Raw genomic sequence first — 21,708 nt, 5'->3', positions numbered from 1 at the left:
TTGTTTTCAACCAACAGTTGGATTCAATTTTTATGTTAAGTTAAGTCATGACGTATTGTCAAGTATGGTGACCCATACTCAAAATTGGTGCTCTGCACTTAACCCATCTAAGTGCACACACACAGTGAACACACACCCGGAGCAGAGGGCAGCCATTGCTCCAGCGCCCGGGGAGCAATTAGGGGATCGGTGCCTTGCTCAAGGGCACCTTAGTCATGGTATCGAAGGTGGAGAGAGTGCTGTTCATTCACAATCCCCACCTTCAATTCCTGCCGGCACGGGATTCGAACCGGCAGCCTTCAGGTTACAAGCCCGACTCCCTAACCATTAGGCCACAACTACCCCCATGGAACTTCTTAACCCAACCTTCTGGGCAGTAACCCAACCGCTGGGTCTAAACAACCCAATCGCTGGGTTCGTCCATATTGCCCAGCATTGTTTAGAGTGACAACTAAACATCAAAACTACCCAGTCAACACGTGAGATCATGCGATGATCACAGTGACATCACACAATCCTCATACTGTGATCCACACCATGTGAGTAGTATGTGAGCTCATTGTGAGTTCATATGATCCTCATACTGATATATACCTGGAGGTAAATATCCAAATATCCAAAAAAAGATGAAATAGGCCTACTCTTAGACACTCATAAAGATAAAAAGCCTTTAATTCATCGAACTATATGACTCGTTTTTTAACAACAACAACAACAACAACAACAACTTCTATCTGCAGAACTGTAGCTGTTTTACATTAAAAGCATCAATGTCACTTCCCATTTACCAAAACTCAAAGTGACTGACATTCATTCTCTTATTAACATAACAAGCGACTTTACCCAGACATCAGATTATTAGTCATGCAACACTACATCATTAAAAATGTAAAGTGTAGATCTACAAAAGTGTAGTTTACAGTACTTTAGGCTACACAGCCTTCTTTAGCAATTATCAAAGACAGTAATCAGTGGGAGTGGCTAAGGTTCTCCTCTCAAACAAACAAACTTATTTTGTGAAAGAATTATGTGTTTCATATAATGTTTTAGTAATACATAAGTTCTTTTTAACCTGTTAGGATTTGGAAACAAAAATTAAGGCATTGAAAAGCTCGTAGAAAATCAAAAAAGATAATTTTGGCTCTTCAGAAAAAAAATGAAAACACTTCTGATAGTGAACACTCCTCCAGAGAACTTGAATCAGACTACTCATCAGACGACTCAGGAAATATGCTGAATGTTGTGGAGCAGCATCTAATTGAAGACTTACAAGAACAGTATGATTCAAAATCACATTTACATTTACATTTACATTTAGTCATTTTGCAGACGCTTTTATCCAAAGCGACTTACAATTTGGGGAACACATGAAGCGATTCATCTTGAAGAGGCAATTCGACAAAGGAAGTGCTTGTAACACCAAGTCTCAGGCATTGTTTAAATGAGTACAAGCTAGCAAGGGAAGGAATAAGTAAGGAGAAAGATTTTTTTTTTTTTTTTTTTTATGTGTAGGTTGAAGTCAAGTAGTGTCGAAAGAGATGAGTTTTCAGCTGTTGCTTGAAGATTGACAGGGATCCAGTACTCCGAATATGGGTGGGAAGATCATTCCACCAGCCAGGAATGGTGAACGAGAATGTTCTGGAGAGTGATTTTGATCCTCTTTGTGATGGTACCACGAGGCGTCGCTCACTAGCAGATCTCAGACTTCTGGAGGGATGTAGATTCTTAATAGTGAGTGCATGTAGGCGGGTGCTGAGCCTGTGGTTGTTCTATGAGCAAGCATCAGTGTCTTGAACTTGATGCAAGCTGCGATTGGTAGCCAATGCAATGAGATAAAGAGAGGTGTAACATGGGCTCTTTTGGGTTCCTTGAAGACCAGTCGTGCCGCCGCATTCTGAATCATTTGTAGAGGTTTGACTGTGTTTGATGGAAGTCCAGCCAGAAGAGCATTGCAGTAGTCCAGCCTAGAAATGACAAGGGCCTGGACAAGAAGTTGTGCAGCATGCTCCGTCAGAAAGGGCCTGATCTTTCTGATGTTGTGTAGTGCAAACCTGCAAGATCGAGCAGTCTTTGCAATGTGGTCTTTGAAGGTCAGCTGGTCATCAAAGATTACACCAAGATTTCTGATCGAAGTTGATGGGGTAATTGTTGATGAACCTAACTGGATCGTGATGTCATGCTGTAGAGTTGGAGCGGCAGGAAAGACAAGAAGCTCAGTCTTTGCCAGGTTGAGCTGGAGGTGATGTTCTTTCATCCATGCCGAGATGTCTGCCAGGCAACCTGAGATCCTTGCAGCTACCGTTGGATCATCTGGTTGAAAAGAGAGATAGAGCTGTGTGTCATCAGCATAGCAGTGGTAGGAGAATCCATGTGCCTGTATGATGGGACCCAGTGATGTAGTGTATGTGGAGAAGAGGAGGGTCCAAGAACCGATCCCTGAGGAACCCCAGTGACCAGTGTATGTGCTTTGGATACCTCCCTTCCCCAGGCCACCCTGAAAGACCTACCAGTGAGATAGGATTCAAACCAGCGAAGTGGAATTCCAGCGATGCCCAGTGATGAGAGAGTGAAGAGGAGTATCTGATGATTGACAGTGTCAAACGCGGCAGATAGATCCAGCAGAATGAGGACTGATGATTTGGAATGGGCTTTTGCAATTCGCAGGGCTTCAGTGACCGAGAGAAGTGCAGTCTCAGTTGAATGGCCACTCCTGAAACCTGACTGTTTAGCGTCAAGTTTGTTGTTCTGTGAAAGAAACAATGAGACCTGGTTGAAGACAACATGTTCAAGTGTTTTCGCTATGAATGGAAGGAGAGAGACAGGTCTATAGTTTTCTATAAGAGAAGTGTTTAATGTAGGTTTTTTGAGCAGTGGGGTTACCCGAGCCTGCTTGAACGCAGTGGGGAAGATGCCTGTGAGGAGGGATGTGTTGATGATGTGTGTGAGTGTCGGTAAGAGCGTGGGAGAGATTGCTTGCAGAAGGTGCGAGGGGATTGGGTCAAGAGGACATGTTGTAGGATGGTTGGAGAGGAGAAGTTTGGATACTTCAGCCTCCGTCAGGGGACAGAAGGAGAAAATGGGAGGTTTAGCAGTGGATGTGGTTGGTTGGGGTCCTGTGTGCGTGGAGGTGAGAACTGATCACTGATCGATCTAGTTTTGTCTGTAAAAAGTAGCAAAGTCATCAGCTGTAATAGAAGTGGTGGGAGGTGGTGGAGGGGACAGAGGAGAATTAAATGTTCTGAAGAGATTACGCATGTCTGGAGCGCTGTTGATCTTGTTATGGAAATGTGAGGATTTGGCAGTGTGGACATCAGCAGAGAAAGATGGGAGCAGAGACTGATACCTACTCAGGTCCGACGGGTTGTTTGATTTGTGCCATTTTCTCTCTGCCGCTCTGAGTTTAGTCCGATGTTCACGAAGAACATCAGATAACCAGGGGTTAGAAGGGGCAGTCCGTGCTGACCTAGAGGAGAGAGGACAAATGTCGTCTAGACAAGAAGTTAAGGTAGAGCATAAAGTTTCAGTAGCTGCGTTTACATCAAGAGATGAGAAATGGGTAGGTGAGGGAAGAGAGGAGGATACTACAGAGGAAAGATGGGAAGGAGAAAGGGAGCGCAGGTTTCGTCTAAAAGTAACCGTAGGGGGTTGGTGGCACACGGGTAGCAAAATGTAGTGTAAATGTAATGAAGAAATGGTCCGAGATATGTAGCGGTTGTACCAGAATGTTATCTGCAGTACAATTGCGTGTGTAAATTAAATCAAGTTGGTTGCCTGATTTGTGCGTGCTAGTAGTGGTAAGGCGATTGAGATCAAATGAAGCTAGGAGTGAGTGGAAGTCTGTAGCATAAGGCTTGTCTAGGTGAATGTTGAAATCACCAAAGACTAAGAGTGGAATGCCATCCTCCACAAAAGAGGACAACAACCCGTCCAGCTCCTCTAGGAAGGTGGCTAGAATTTGTCCAGGGGGACGGTAGATTACCACAATCTGGAGTTTTATCGGAGCTGATACAGTAATGGCATGACATTCAAATGAGTTGTAATTGCAAAGGGTAGAGTGGGTTGAGTATTTCCAATTGTGTGAAACGAGCAGGCCAGTACCCCCACCCGACCAACTTGACGCCAAGTATGAGAGAAAGAGAAATTAGTAGAGAGCAGCTGGGGTTGCTGAGTCTTCTGGACGAATCCAGGTCTCAGTCAAGCCCAAGATGCTGAGAGTGGATTTTAAAGAAAAGGCAGAAATGAAGTCAGCTTTGTTGACGGCTGACTGACAATTCCAGAGACCCACAGAGAAAGCCAGGGGTGTAGTGGAAGATGTAGAGATAGGGCGTAGGTTAGCAGTATTACGTTGCCGTCTGCGAGTGATGTTAGAGCGTGGCTGAGAGAGAACCGGAATGTTTTGGAGACACATGATAGAGGTAGAAGGAAAGAGGATAGAGTGAGGAAGGAAAAAAAGATACTTAAGTGTGTAGCTCGGTGTCGTTGCTCGGTTCAAGTCGCACAGGAAAAAGTCGCAGGTCTTTACACTCCTCGGTCTTCACACGAGGAGGCTGAACGCTTCCGCAGACGCTTCCGCGTTAGCGCACACACCTCAAACAAATACACAGTCTAGAGTGAAAAAAAGCTGTGGTCGCTTTTAATTAGCACAACCACCAACCAATCGCAGGCCAATGGCTCAAATCGAAACTAACACTTCGCACTTAAGTGCAGGAAAGGAGTTTAAGCTAAAGGGCAGTTATTATAATGACCAGTAAGTGCAATCAAAAATATAAACCACAACGAAAAAGCAGAATAGAAATAGGTAGGAAACGAACTATTCTTTCCTAGCAGCAAGGAATTAATTTAAACAACAGAGCTAAGAATGAGTATTAAAACACTTACGCACTGCCGTCTGTCTCTTCTGGTGACTAATCGCCTTCTCCCGATCACAACGGAATACCATAACCAATATGCAAGATCAAGTGCTATGGGGTGAAATTGATAGACTAAATGATTCCATGGATGTTACCAGTGAGAGTGACACAGAGCTAGCTTTGTCTCTGGAGAAAAAGCTGTCTGAGTGGGCAATGAAGTTCAACATCTCCTTGACATCTCTCACTCATTTGCTTAAGATTTTGAGGGAACATGATATTGATGATCCAGCACACGGAAGAACACTGCTGAAAACACCTCGTTCTGGCAGTTTGACAATAACTGAAAAATCAGGTACATTTTAACTTGTCCATGCACTCTTTTGGCAATGTTAATCAGAAATTTCACTGAAATGTAAAATCTTGTTTTTGATAGGTGGCAAATACACATATTTTGGAATAAAGGAAGGTATTAAGCCAACTCCGTCTGAGCAAGACACTTACGACCACTTTGAGATTTCTTTGAATATTGATGGGTTACCCATTTTCAAGTCCAAAAACCTCACAATATGGCCACTTCAGTGTGCTGTCATCAACATTGATGAAGTGAAGAGCAGTCCTTTTGTTGTTGCTCTGTATTCTGGAGCAAAGAAACCAGATGATTTGGAGTTTTTGAGGGATTTTATGGAGGAGCTGCAAGAACTGATGGACACAGGTTTTAAAGGGAAGAGAATTATCCTCAAAAACATCATATGTGATGCACCAGCACGAGCCCTCATCAAAGGAATAGTTCAGTTTAATGGCCGCTATGGCTGTGACTTCTGTGATGTAAAAGGAGTTCACGAGAGCAAAATGCATTTTTTGTATAAAGGAAATCTCAGAACCAATGAGTCATTTAGACAGAAGACAAATCCTGAACATCACAAAATTACGACGCCGTTTTAGTGCCACAGGAATTGATTTGAATATTGTTGTGTCCGAGCGGCCGCATCATCTTACTGGGATGTCAATTTTAACGACTCGCGGAAACAGCTTAATATCAAGAATATGATATTTATTAACAGACTGAACAGGAACAACTGTTTATCTTAACATCAGCTCTAGCTCTCTTATTTAACCCTTTTTTAATACACTACAAATATAGCTATGTGGGATTATTAGCAGAAATCATACCATGTGTCATACTCATGAGGACAGTATGCTTGAAATAATATTTAATGCATTCCATTGCATTCATTATTTGTAGTCGTCAGCCACACAATAGCAATAGCTTAAGCTTTTAGTGCTTTTAATATAAAACAAAGTCTCAGCTTTCAAAATCAGTTTTATAACGAAACACAAATTATGTGTCTTACAATAATGTGATTTTCAAGCTCTTTAATGTGGTGTGACAGATCGCTGTATTTATGTGAATAAATTCATTAAATTATTGTGAAAATTCCACCTGCTCCTCAAAAACATCCCAAACTTTCATTCCTCACATGTAGCCTGTTTAATTAAACAGCAATAAAACGTTCTAAAGGTTGAAGTGGACTCAAATTTGTTAACATATGTTATATTGTTGTCTTTTCTGCTGTAAACGTTACTATTCACAAACTGTTTTATTCATGCTCTACTGCAATGACATAATATTTAACGTCTTCCATTCATTATATGACACCAGTAATCACAACAATTTTGTGCTTTATTGCTTTTACACACAGCTCAGCTTTCAAATTATGCCAGTTTTATAACGAAATACAAATTATAAATGTTTTTGCTCTTTATTTCAAGTTTATAGCAAGATATAAATTGAAGGAACATCATAAGGCATAAAAAAAAAAGTTTAGCCTAATTTATAATGAAAATGTCTCGTCGTTTGTTATTGTAATCTGAAAGATGATTGACTCACATGCCGCTTGACAAGCACATTATTGCAATATAGCCTACATATTGTTTGTATTTCGCTATAAAACTGACAGATTTTGAAAACTGAGATTTGGAATATCTCCCGGTGCTCCCAATCCGGGCCATTTGCATGAACAAAAGGCTAGAATAGCCTATCTCAAAATATTATAACTATATAATCTTTATTCTCAAAACATTTCGACTTTAATCTCGTAATATTTCGACTTTATTCTCGTAATGTTTCGACTTTATTCTCGTAGTGTTTCGACTTTATTCTCGTAATATTTCGACTTTATTCTCGTAATGTTTCGACTTTATTCTCGTAATATTTCGACTTTATTCTCGTAGTGTTTCGACTTTATTCTCGTAATATTTCGACTTTATTCTCGTAATGTTTCGACTTTATTCTCGTAATATTTCGACTTTATTCTCGTAGTGTTTCGACTTTATTCTCGTAGTGTTTCGACTTTATTCTCGTAGTGTTTCGACTTTATTCTCGTAATATTTCGACTTTATTCTCGTAATGTTTCGACTTTATTCTCGTAATATTTCGACTTTATTCTCGTAGTGTTTCGACTTTATTCTCGTAATGTTTCGACTTTATTCTCGTAACATTTCGACTTTATTCTCGTAGTTTCGACTTTATTCTCGAAATATTACGACTTTAATCTCGTAATCTTCAATTTTTTTTATTTATTAAGGTGGCACTAAAACGCCGTCGTACAAAATAGATAGCATTCTTTTGAATCTGGACATTGATATGATCAGGCAGTTCCCAATAGATCCCATGCATTGTGTGGATATAGGAGTGACTAAGCGAATGTTGATGCTGTGGAAAGAAGGACCTTTGGCCCATAGATTATCAGCTGTATAGCTTAGCATCATTACTTATTTTCATCAAGCTATCCGACAGAACATACCTCCTGAATTCAATAGGAAACCCAGAGGGTTAGATGAACTGAAGCACTGGAAAGCAACTGAATTCTGAACATTTCTGCTTTATACTGGACCAGTGATTTTGAAATATGTTCTCGATAAGGAGAAGTATATTCACTTCCTTTCTCTTAGTATTGGAATGCACATCTTGTACAGTGAAAACCTAATGGAGCATCGTGATTATGCAGATGAGCTGTTAACATATTTTGTTGAAAAAGGTAGCAGCCTGTATTGCAGGAGTTTCATCTCATATAATGTGCATTGCTTGCTACAGTACATCTCACTGATGTTGGAAATTACAACAGATCATTACACTATTGTTCAGCATACAAGTTTGAGAACAATATGGGTCAAATCAAGAGGTTTATCCTGGGTTCAGGTGATCCACTGATTCAAGTAGCTAACAGATTAGCAGTGAGGCAAGCAATATCAAGTTCTAAGAAATCAAATGTTAACTCTGGTACGCCAAAGACAAAAGAATGCTACAGAATGACCAATGATAGCTACTGCCTTATACATGAAGTTCAAGAAAATCAGAATCAGAATTTTTGCAGAATGGAACCTTTGTACAATAAGCCATGTGACTCCAGAATCATTTCTGAATCACACTAAAATGTTACATGCTGACACAGCTCAACTGAGACATAAAGCAATCATGATACCTTTGTCATTGATTGATAAAGACGAATCCAATGCAGTAGTGCTTATACTGCTCATGCATTCAGTTTGATTTGTACTTAATTCATTAATGGGTGGGTTTTTGCCTTGTTTTATTGCATGTTACTCTGATTTTGATCCAAAGACTATGATTAATGTGTGTGTGTGCGTCTTTCAATATCAAATTTGTTTATTCCGTGATGAACAGACATCTGTCGTACCAATCAGTTGTATTTTTGATGACAATGGAACATTGAAGTGTTGATGGACATCATCACTCTCAAACATTAAAAACAATTCTCCACCAAACCCTAACTGGAAGGTTTATGATATTGTGAAAATCATTGAACCATCTATTGGTAAGAATAAATTATGTGCAATAATTATGTGTCTTTGAAAATTGAAAATCATGAAAATGTATAAAGTGCTTAACAAATTTATTAGACCACCATTTGTGCCACAGCTGCCCTAAACTAACATTACTCTACAAAGACAAAAATATTTATTAGTTTTTATTCAGATGCCAAATTACAGTTATGTACTTGCAGTCCATAATAGAAAAATAAGTTTTAATAGTTAAATGTTACGCTTGATTAATTTGTGACTTCTGAGAATAGTTGAATGTGTGGCTGAAATTTGGGTATAAGAACACAAATTCAAGTTGTTTCAGTTTGTTATGTGTCTAATATAAGACGATCACATTTTTAGTTTTAAATAAGTATTTTACAGATTTCTAAAATATTTGTCTTTTCTCTTTATTATGATAGGTGGTCTTATAAATTTGCTAATCATAATATATTTATTTATTCTATGATGAAAAGAAGCTCTGTGATGAAAGTGACATCCATTCAGAGACATCTTCCTGTGAAGGTCTGTATATATTGAAAGGATTGGTATGCAGAAAACTATTTAGGCATAACTCTGTGATCATTCTTTATTTTTATGTACTAAACAGATGATATGAACTTGAAGCAGTCAGGAAATGAAGTGAAGCAATCTGGTCTGAAAACAAGAAATGTTCCACTGCCCAAACCTCCTATATACCATGGTTAGTCTGTTTTAACTTTTATGAAGAACTTTGAACTCTCTAAAGCACTTTTATATTTTTTTCAATCCATTTTTGATTATTTTATTTCTTCTTTTGAACATTAGTCAATATTCCACTCATTCAGAAAGTTCAGTGTGAGAGTGTTTTAACTTTTTAACTAAACTTTTATTTAATAAAATGAATTTTTCTTCTGCATGATCTGTCTTTAAAGATAGTCTTCAGAGAAGTGCAAAAAAAGATGAGGATGATCCCAAAAGCTCTGCTTTCTCAGGTGATTTAAACATATACACACATATACAAACGATAAATCCATGTATTACGGTTTGTATAATGTGTTACTATGCAGAGGTTTTTACACTTTATATTGCCAAAACCCCCCATGTATGATGAACCTTTAGCTAAGGACCCCTTTCCTGTTATAAAAAAAATAACTTTTAAATTCATACTTAAGAGTAACGGTGTACATGTAAACGTGAAGATAAACATTTTTAGTTCAAATGTATTAGTTTTATAGAAGCTTTACAAAGAATACTGCCTTACAAATCCCATACTAAAGATACAAAACAAATATAAACACTTCAGGAAAAATGTATCTATCAAGAACTGAAAAATGTGACTGTAGCAATGTTTGAATATATTAATATTTCTGCTTTGTCTGTTTTGTATGAATTTTTTGAAGACCCTTACAACCCTCTGGAGGCCTGTTGTGGGTCCCCTGACCCCAGTTCGAAAACCCATGCATTCATGTATTGATGTATATTAAGCCACTTACTTCTACGTCTTCCTCTCAGAATTTCATGATCTTCAACAACATCACATGACTTCTAAAGAAATTCCTGAGGTGCAAACCAAGATACCGGTTGTGTATACATTGAAGGTTTGTTATGGCAAAAGATTAGGTGATCATACTTATTTTCATGTGATAAACAGATGATGTGCATTTAAAGAAGTCAAGAAATGCAATGAAGCGAGTTGGTCTGAAGACAAAGAATGTTCAGCTGGCCTAAACTCACATATACCATGGTAAGCTTGTGTTTTAACTTCTCTAAGGAACTTAGCAGAATCAGCTTTATAATTTTCTTTGCAGTTTTTGAATGTCTTATGTCTTTTCTTGAAAATAGTCAAGAGTCCCCTTATTCAGAAAGTTCCGTGTGTCAAAACATCTGGTGAGTATGAAAAACTTTTTCTTTTTTTTTCTTTTTTTTTTTTTTACTTAAATTGAATCTGGTTAAGCTAATTTGATCATTCAAATTCACATTGTTCAGGTGACTGTCTGGATGATAACACTGAAAGCCCTGATAAGAGTTATTTCAACTCAAGCCAACCAAACCCAGTATTCTTAGGTGAGACAATAGATATTCCCTTCAACACAAAGTAACTTATAAGATAATTTTATGTCATCTGCATGATCTGTCTCACAGATATTCTTCAGGGAAATGTGGCAATGCATGAGGATGATCATCCCAGAAGCTCTGCTTCTTCAGGTGAGTTATAACTGTTTTTCATAAGGGATTTAGTGTGTGTGTGTGTTTTTTAACTTTGTGGTTTTTTTTGTTTGTTTTTTTGACATTGTACCAAATCTCCCCACAATTAAAGTATAAGTCTGAACCACCTACATGTGCATTGTGGATAAAACGATTAGGGAAAAAATCAGTTTAATTGATTTATAAAAAGCAATTATATAAACAATACAATTGATTTATATAAATGCAATTTAACTGACATTATGTATGTAATTTTTATAACAGGGAAGGAACCAAAGGAAACAAAATGCAAAGTCACCATGGAGAAATTGTTTGGTATGTGGTATATCAATTAGACATTATTTAATTCTACAGAAATAAAACATCCTTGGCTAAATAAGAATCTAATTATTAAAATTTTCAGATCTGAATACTGAGATTCTCCAACAAATTCAAATGTTGGAACAGAGACAAGCTGTCATCATGAACGACTTGGCAAAAGTTAAGTCTGTTCTCATGAAGTGGGCAGATGAAGAACTTTTTAAACAACAACAGTGCTCCAGCGTTGAAACGTTTGAAGCCTTCTGTCAGAGGTTTGAAGAAGACAAAAATTATTGAGAGCTTTATGTTAGTACTACTATATAAATCTTACATTTATTTTTACAACAAAGCCACAGTTGAATTGATAATTTATTGCAGCAGATATCATGTAAATGAAATGTTGAAGCGTGGTATATTTTAATCATAACAATATTATGCATGTTTTTGTCAGGTACACTATCTCATCCATACTCACGGCAGCTCCAATATAGGTGAGATGGTGAGACAGAGTTTAAAAAGCATTGTGAGAGACGACGTTCTCTGTCTGTATAACCGAACGGGGAAAGATGGGAAGAAGGTGTTGCCACCTGTGCTCCTGACATGTTTGAAAAGTAAGTCTATAAGTTGTGGTTTGTGCATCTGAACGCTGCTATAGAAAATGTAATATTAACACCTTGCTCTTTGTGTTTTTAGGATGTGTCAGGTCTTTTCAAACACACAATGAAATAGAGGTGAAGAAGCAAAAAGTCATCACAATAACTACACCAGAAGCTGAATGTATTCGCCAAGTTGAAATTTTTGTGTCCAGTGCCAACACCAGGCTGAAAATAAAATAAAATAAAGAAAAATCACTTTTTGTGTGATTGTCTTTGTTGATGGAAATAAAGAATGTGCTTGTAAATGTTTAAGATGACTGATACATTTTAGATAATGGTGAACTAATACAATTATTGCACAGTGGTCTCATATGATGAGCACACAGTGCAGTAACCTCACATTGAGCACAGTATGAGCACACAGTGAGAGCGCAGTGTGGTTACACTTTTAGCTGACTGTGACACACACATTGTGACCACACCATGAGAATATTGTGAGCTCATAGTGACATCATTGTGAGATCAAATTGTTGACTGGGTAAATATTAATTATATCAATGAGACATTTTCTTTTTTGACATTCAGTACTCAAGTTCATTGGTTCCAGTTCAAAGTCTTCTGGCCATTCTTCTGTTGAAATGAAATAAGTAAACAAACATGCGAGCAGTGTACTGTACATCATCTATGATCTAAAGGTGCATCTCAATAAATTATAATGTCGTGGAAAATTCATTTATTTCAGTAATTCAACTCAAATTGTGAAACTCGTGTATTAAATAAATTCAGTGCACACAGACTGAAGTAGTTTAAGTCTTTGGTTCTTTTAATTGTGATGATTTTGGATCACAATTAACAAAAACCCACCAATTCACTATCTCAACAAATTAGAATATGGTGACATGCCAATCGGTTAATCAACTCAAAACACCTGCAAAGGTTTCCTGAGCCTTCAAAATGGTCTCTCAGTTTGGTTCACTAGGCTACACAATCATGGAGAAGACTGCTGATATGACAGTTGTCCAGAAGACAATCATTGACACCCTTCACAAGGAGGGTAAGCCACAAAGAAGCTGGCTGTTCACAGAGTGCTGTATCCAAGCATGTTAACAGAAAGTTTAGTGGAAGGAAAAAGTGTGGAAGAAAAAGATGCACAACCAACCGAGAGAACTGCAGCCTTATGAGGATTGTCAAGAAAAATCGATTCAAGAATTTGGGTGAACTTTACAAGGAATGGACTGAGGCTGGGGTCAAGGCATCAAGAGCCACCACACACAGACGTGTCAAGAAATTTGGCTACAGTTGTCGTATTCCTCTTGTTAAGCCACTCCTGAACCACAGACAATGTCAGAGGCGTCTTACCTGGGCTAAGGAGAAGAAGAACTGGACTGTTGCCCAGTGGTCCAAAGTCCTCTTTTCAGATGAGAGCAAGTTTTGTATTTCATTTGGAAACCAAGGTCCTAGAGTCTGGAGGAAGGGTGGAGAAGCTCATAGCCCAAGTCTCTTGAAGTCCAGTGTTAAGTTTCCACAGTCTGTGATGATTTGGGGAACAATGTCATCTGCTGGTGTTGGTTCATTGTGTTTTTTGAAAACTAAAGTCACTGCACCCGTTTACTAAGAAATTTTGGAGCACTTCATGCTTCCTTCTGCTGACCAGCTTTTTAAAGATGCTGATTTCATTTTCCAGCAGGATTTGGCACCTGCCCACACTGCCAAAAGCACCAAAAGTTGGTTAAATGATCATGGTGTTGGTGTGCTTGACTGGCCAGCTAACTCACCAGACCTGAGCCCCATAGAGAATCTATGGGGTATTGTCAAGAAGAAAATGAGAATCAAGAGACCAAAAAATGCAGATGAACTGAAGGCCACTGTCAAAGAAACCTGGGCTTCCATACCACCTCAGCAGTGCCACAAACTGATCACCTCCATGCTACGCCGAATTGAGGCAGTAATTAAAGCAAAAGGAGCCCCGACCAAGTATTGAGTACATATACAGTAAATGAACATCCTTTCCAGAAGGCCAACAATTCACTAAAAATGTTTTTTTTTTATTGGTCTCATGAAGTAAGGTGGTGGTTGAGGAGAGACCCCCCACATGATTGTAAAGCACTTTGGGTGTATAGCAATACTCAATAAAAGCACTATATAAATGCTTCATTCATTCATTCAAGTATTCTAATTTGTTGAGATAATGAATTGGTGGGTTTTTGTTAAATGCGAGCCAAAATCATCACAATTAAAATAACCAAAGACTTACTTCAGTCTGTGTGCACTGAATTTATTTAATACACTGAAATTTTTTTTAAGGTAAGTAAAACAATTTATTTCAGCTACATTTAATAAAAAAAAATATGTTCAAAGTTAGTCAACTAAATTTGTTTATTTAAATGTAGCTAAAATAAATTGATTGCAACCACTTACCTTAAAAAAATTGAGCAAATTCAATGAATCGTTTTTTTCAGCGTACTCGAGTTTCACAATTTGAGTTGAATTACTGAAATAAATGAACTTTTCCATGACATTCTAATTTATTGAGATGCACCTGTATATACCATCTATATTGGGTAGTTGACAAATAAAAATGGGACTGTTCTATAGTGTGACATAGCAAAAAATGTAGGGGAAAAAACGTAACATACAAATAACATGAGAAAAAATTATAGCATGAGAGAGATTTATCTTCAATGTTTTTTTTTTTTTTTTTACATTTTTCCGTCACATCGTAGGACACATTGATACGTCGTCAACTACCCATTTTTAGACATTCATTGTGAAGAATGATTTTTTTTCTTTTCTTTTTTTACTTAAATTTCTTTTACTAATAGTTTAAAATGCTTGATTTGTTAATTAATTGCATGTTAATTTCATATGTATCCTCACTTACATTCCTGTTCAGTTGCAGAGGAAGTTGAACTTACAGTTACAGTCTCTGTTCTCCCATTTGTCAGTATTTGTGTTACGGGCTCCACAACAACAGGGCTGATTTGGGCACTCTGGCAATGAGACTTGATCCCCCATAGGCTCGTTGTTGATCCAGAAGCATTCCCCAGCCAGGTAGCGCCGGCCTGTCCACACACTTTTTGTCTGGGATTCCCTTGTCTCAATTTGTGTCAGCTGTAATTGTCTCTCAGTGGTGATGCTGGCCAGATCAGTGTGGTGAGTCCTGCAGTACTGCTGAGCTTCCTCCCATGTCTTCTTTTCTTTCACCAGGATGAATTTGGCTTCACTACAGAAGAAAGTTAACAGCAAAGTACGGTAAAAATCAAACTACTTGCTTTAAATCATGACACAGTTCTGAATTCCACCTCTATTATCAGGCTGTTCTGCACCCCAGTCATTGAAGGAAACTGAATTTCCATCAGACCACAGCCAGTTGTTAGTGCTTGTCATCTCCCTGTGGAGGTCGATCCATTTGAACCCTGCTTGCTGTAAAAGCAAATCCTGTTCTTCTTGACGTGTAATGGTTGACAAATCTTCGTAATATTTCCTGCAGTAACTCTGAGCATCAGTCCAGGTCATTGGGGTGTTCACATAGAAATGCTGTCTAACCAGAGCTTTAGTCAGTCCACAGATGACAATCAGGAGAATGATGGATGCTTTCATCTTTCCAGTGAAGTTTTGGATCAGTAGTACTGGAATGAAACTTAGATCTTGAGTGCAGTGAGTTCCGCAAGTGGATCACATATGGAAATATCACACGCAAACAAATTTCAGGCCTTGAAGTACACACCCAGGCAAACTAGTCTTCATTAATGAACATTTAGACAAGTTTTTATGTATGCACAGTAAATTTGTCTGTATAGTGTGTGTGTTTTCTTCTGTTTTGAGTCACAGATCAATGGTAAATAAACTTTTGTACATCAACAAATCTTTACATCTTAGTCAGGCTAGAAACAACAACAAGGAGACTAAAAAGCAGAGGCCAGTAAAATATTACGATAACTAGTATTCTGGAAGCTGAACGCTAAATAAACAATAATATGTGCAATAACAAGAGAACAAAAATGCAGCCATGCCTAATCACTCACAAACACAAACAAATAAATAAAACACAAATAAACAAACATTATTCTTACATATACTTTTGATGGTCTCAGTCACATCGACCGCATTTGTACTCTGTCTCATGACTCTGGATTTTACCAGTCAAGACCACAACTTGGGGATGTCACTAAACAGTGTATTGGAAGTAAAATGCCCTGCTTCTGTAACAGAGTTTAAAATATAATTTATACTAACGATATTCATTGTGTTGAATTACATGAAATTAGAAGGTTGAACTAAACCAAATGGTGTTTTGGTGCCCCCTAGTGGTTAATACATTGCAGACATAATCGTTATTTTGTCCATGTGGCCTACAGTTCAGCAGAAGAATGTCTGATGCTGCAGTCTCTCTCCAGTTCAGTGTGTTTAAAAATATGATACAAGTGTGTTTAATGAGTTATTTCGGATGTAAAAGGGTGTGATTACATCAAAAAATGTACAATGCTTTGGATGGTTTTACATCTCCGACGAAACTTTGTTTTGAGTAGCTACTTTGAGTATAATCGGCGTGTCTCATATAGTTATGGAGGACCAGGAGTGACACTTAAAAATAAAATAAAGAATCAATTTATCAATTTAATTATTCAGACATAAAAATGTATATAAATAAATAACTTTTTAAATTGACAAATTAATACATGTTTATTTAATTCATGTTTTTAAATGTAGTTTAATAAAACAATAAATTAAATAAATTTTTAAATGTATAAATAAATATACAATTAATTTTAAATCAATTTTTAAATCATTAAAAAGTAAATCATAAAAGTTTTTAAATTCCTTGTTTTATTGTTGTGATTATTTTTTATGATTATTTTAATTCCCTTTATGTAAAGCACTTTGAATTACCATTGTGTATGAAATCGAATATTGAAATATTGAATCTCTATCTTACTTTCACTCTCTGTTGTTTAAAGTAGTGCTGTCAATTGATTAAAAAATGTAATCGCGTTAATCACTGTCATGGACTGTGATTAATCATGATTAATTGCAAATTTAAAATACTAGGATTTACCTGTAAATGTGTTGAAAAAGAAGTGCATGACAAACTAGTTTAAGGAAACAGTCTTTCACACTTCCGCTAGGTATGATACATAATCCTTATTATTCTTTTATCATTATTCTTTTGTTTTTATTCAGCCATTATCAGCCTTTATACTGGCAATAAAACGTTTACCAAGCCACATTGCTCCAATCCCAGTATACATTTACCCAACTATTATCAAAAGTATTTCTAAATAAATACAACAAAACATTTCTTGCGACCTTACGTGAAATATTATGACAAAATGCATTATGAAGAAGATTTGGACCTGTTCTGCAGCTGCATTAGAGCTAACATGCTACATAAAACAATTTATGAGATTAATAGTACACTTTTACTCAGAACTCACTTCAAACCACCATTGAGTGTTTGTAATAACTTCCTTTTGCGATCACATGTGGAATTTGGTCGTTTACTGTTGTTAAAATATGCTATTTATCGCCTTTTATATCACTGCACAAAATAGCATTTCAGATGCTCACATTCCCCTCAAGAAAATCACATACAGAACATATCTATCGTAATCGTGTGTTTATTATCTTATATAATCTATAATGGCTGTTGTCATGTTTATTTCTGCTGTGTAAAAGCCTTAACACGTATGCTCTGGCTGAAACTTTTGATGTTTGTGATGTTACAACCGCCTCTCTTTTCTTAAGTTACCAGGGATACATTCCAAGTGTAATACACATTAGTAAAAGGATCCATTTTCATTTTTATTTGTCTATATACACTTTGGGCAGCCGTGGTACATTAAAAAAGTAGCCCAAAAAACCGCAACCCACGGCTCTGTAATTTTTTCCCACGACTGTATTTCCAAAATAGCCCACTTGTGCCGTTACCCTGGCAACACTGGTTCGCTGTACCCTCATCACACAATGATAGATAACCTTCCGCACTGCGATGATGGGAAGAAGTTGGGGTCAAACCTTATCAAACTATGAATTTTTTTATTAATAGCATGTGTTAATGCGTTAACGTTGACACCCCTAGTTTAAAGTGATACAATATAACTTAATTCCCACCATATTTCTGGTATTATCTATCAAACTAATCTAATTTGATCGTTCACTTTTTAAAACCTCGAGGACAGCATTCGTTAGCCGGTTAGCTTGTCATTCGTCTATTGTCACTTGTCACTTGTCACGCCTATTATTGTTTTCTTTTTTCTCGCTCCGTTTCATTTCTCTCTCGCTCCGTTTTTCACAAGTTCATCAAACAACAGTGGTAAGTGAATCATTCATCAATCACGGTGAGTAATGGCTTCTTCGCCTGCTATTGTTGTTTGCACCGCTTGTCACATGTATAGTTTATCTCTCTGTCGGCGATGAGGGATTCACATGTGATAAATGCAGGGAAAAAGTTAGGCTGACAGAGAAGATTTTAGAAATAGAGACACGCATCCAAACTTTAGTTGAGGATAGTAACAATGTGAGGGCTTTGGATACTGCTTTGGATGCGACTAGCTCAGGGAGTCCTGTACATTGTTCGGTTCTGGTTTCAGCACCTCGGCAGCAGGGCAACTGGGTGACTGTGAGGCGGTATAGTCGCAGGTCAAAACGCCGCTCTTCCGTTCTGAACAAAACAGCAAACAGGTTCTCCCCACTCAGTGACACACCCACTGAGAAACCTGATGAAAGTGCTCTAGTTATTAGCAATTCTATTGTACGGAATGTGAAAATAGAGACACCAGCCACCATAGTCCAATGTTTACCGGGAGCCAGATCGCATGACATCTTGGCAAATTTAAAAGTGCTGGCTAATGCTAAACGTAAATTCAGTACGAATGTTATTCACATCGGCGCTAATGATGTTCGACTTCGCCAGTTGGAGATCACTAAAAATAACGTTAAAGAGGTGTGTGAACTTGCAAATACAATGTCAGACACTGTAACATGCTCTGGTCCCCTCCCTGCTTTTTTTTTTCGTTCCCCAGGTGATGAGATTCATAGCAGACTGTTGTCACTCAATGGCTGGATGTCTAAGTGGTGCCCGCAGAATAACAGGTTTTATAGACAATTGGACGAGTTTTTGGGGCAGACCTGACCTGTTGAAAAGAGATGGTCTTCATCCCTCCTGGGGTGGTGCCACTCTTCTCTCTAGAAATATGGTACATAGTCTTAGAGTTCGTACTTGACTAACTGGGGCCCAGGTCAGGAAGCAGACAGACTGGCTAAACCGACCTTCTGCTAGCCGCCTCATGTCACAGAAGTCAGTTAATTTTCAGCACATAGAGACTCTTTCACCAAGATATCACACTATAGAGACTGTGTCTGTTCCCCGAACTAGAAAATACAAAAAAACGTCCAAACCAATTTAACAATAACAATTTAATTGATGTTACAGAGAAACAAATGATAAAACTTGGCTTACTGAATATCAGGTCCTTTTCTACGAAAGCACTTTTTGTAAATTATATGATCACTGATCATAACCTAGATGTGCTCTGTTTGACAGAAACCTGGCTAAAACCAGATGAATACATTATTTTAAACAAGTCTACCCACCAAGATTACTGATATAAAATTGAGCCGCGTCCAAAAGGCAAAAGGGGAGGTGTTGCTACAATTTATAGCAATATTCTCAGTATTTCTCAGAGGGCAGGCTTTAAGTGTAACTCGTTTAAGTGAAAGTAATGGCGCTTCATATAACATTATCTAGAGAAACAAAACTACTAAAAGAGGTGCTTCCAGAAGTCATAGATCCTCTTTTGGCTATTATTAATTTGTCATTGTCATTAGGATATGTCCCCAAAACCTTCAAATTAGCTGTTATTAAGCCTCTCATTAAAAAAAAAAAAAACCCACAACTTGACCCCAAAGATCTAGTTAATTACAGACCGATCTCGAATCTCCCTTTTCTGTCAAAGATACTAGAAAAGGTAATATCCTCACAATTATATTCCTTCTTAGAGAAAAATGGTATCTGTGAGGATTTCCAGTCAGGATTTAGAACGTTTCATAGTACTGAGACTGCTCTCATTAGAGTTACAAATGACCTGCTCTTATCATCTGATCGTGGTTGTATCTCTCTATTAGTGCTACTGGATCTTAGCACTGCATTCGACACTATCGACCACAACATTCTTTTGAATACACTAGAAAACATTGTTGGCATTAGTGGAAGTGCATTAGCATGGTTCAAATACTACTTATTTATTCAATAATACTACATACTTCAAATACTACGTATTTATCTGACCGCCATCAGTTCGTAGCAGTGAATGAAGAGGTATCATATCGATCACAAGTGCAGTATGGAGTACCTCAAGGCTCAGTACTAGGGCCGTTACTTTTCACGCTTTACATGTTACCCTTAGGAAATATCATCAGGTGTTACGTCCAAGGACGTATTCATTTTTGTGTCTGTTAATTAAGAGTGTTATGTGCGTTCGTATTTCTCTTTCTCTCTCTCTCTCTATGTGTGTGTGTGTGTGTCTGACTGATTAGGTAAGGACCACCACCTGTGCTCGTTTACCTGTGAGCGCTGTCCGCGCAGGCGCGCACTGATTGAGTCTAATACAAAGCAGCAGAGAGAGTGCTGAGGAGGGAAGAGACATCGCGGCGTGTGAGGTTGTTCCGCTCTCCAAGCCCAGACGAGTGAGAGCTGGTCGCGCTCTTTGTTGTATGGTCACAATGGTTGTTTTAGTGTTTTGTTTTCATTTATGATTACTTAAGTATTTATGGGTAAAGTAGGGTGGAGGATACCCATAAACTTTTCTCCTGTTTAAGGGTTAGTTAGGGAGTGAGGGAAGTTATGTTGTTTTGTTTTTGCTTTGTTTTGTATAGGTTAGTTAATATTATCTCCTTTTTAGGTAGAGGTCTTTTTGTTTTCTTTTGAATTGGGCCCTCCTCCCGAGGTAATACTTTTGCTTTGGATTTATTTGTTATTTGTGTTCCTTTTACCTCATTAATATTTTCTCTTCTGAACCTTCCACTAAAGAGGAAATAAAAGGCAGACATGCCATTTTGAAAATGTACAACGTGTTTGGTTGTTTGTGACTCTGGGACTGGAGAGCTGGAAACCCTCAAGGTCTCTTCACTTTTTTTTATTTGTTCGTCGTTCCCTATTTACCCCTAGACTAAAGGGGAAGACGTAACAAGGAAACATGGTGTTAGCTTTCACTGTTATGCTGATGATACTCAGCTCTATATTTATTTGCGGCCCGGCGTAACACACCAAATTGAGAAACTAACGGAATGCATAGTCGATATAAAAAAAATGGATGACGAGTAATTTCTTACTGCTAAATTCTGAAAAAACAGCGGTGTTAATTATCGGACCTAAAACCCCCACATGTAATAACTTAGAACACTGTCTAACACTCGATGGCTGCTCTGTAAATTCTTCGCCATCAGTTAGGAATCTAGGTGTGCTATTGGATAGCAATCTTCCCTTTGACAGCCACGTTTCTAGCATTTGTAAAAATGCATTTTTTCCATCTTAAAAATATATCTAAATTGAGACCTATGCTCTCAAAGTCAAATGCAGAAATGTTAATTCATGCATTTATGACTTCATGGTTAGATTATTGTAATGCTTTATTGGGTGGGTGTCCTGCACGCTTAATAAACAAACTCCAGATTGTCCAAAATTAGAACCAGGAAGTATGACCACATTAGCCCGGTTCTGTCAACATTGCACTGGCTCCCTATTAAACATCGTATAGATTTTAAAATCTTGTTAATTACTTATAAAGCCCTGAATGGTTTAGCTCCTCAGTACTTGAGCGAGCTCTTATCGCATTATAGTCCTCCACGTCCACTGCGTTCTTAAAACTCTGGCCATTTGATAATACCTAGAATATCAAAATCAACTGAGGGCGGCAGATCCTTTTCCTATTTAGCGCCCAAACTCTGGAACAATC

At 37.8% G+C, this 21,708-nt stretch overlaps 1 protein-coding gene across 1 annotated transcript; it reads left to right on the top strand.

Moving 5' to 3' along the window:
- Positions 1-4,465: 4,465 nt before the first annotated feature.
- LOC131543711 (uncharacterized) lies at positions 4,466-6,009 on the top strand. Its single transcript, XM_058781408.1, has 2 exons — positions 4,466-5,202; positions 5,284-6,009. Exons 1-2 carry the CDS (start codon positions 4,947-4,949, stop codon positions 5,790-5,792), a joined length of 765 nt encoding a protein of 254 aa, XP_058637391.1. The 5' UTR covers positions 4,466-4,946; the 3' UTR covers positions 5,793-6,009.
- Positions 6,010-21,708: the final 15,699 nt, after the last annotated feature.

This window comes from Onychostoma macrolepis, chromosome 01 (genome assembly GCF_012432095.1).
Source record: "Onychostoma macrolepis isolate SWU-2019 chromosome 01, ASM1243209v1, whole genome shotgun sequence".
NCBI classification, from domain to species: Eukaryota; Metazoa; Chordata; class Actinopteri; order Cypriniformes; family Cyprinidae; genus Onychostoma; species Onychostoma macrolepis.
This window is presented reverse-complemented; position numbering and strand designations above follow the sequence as displayed.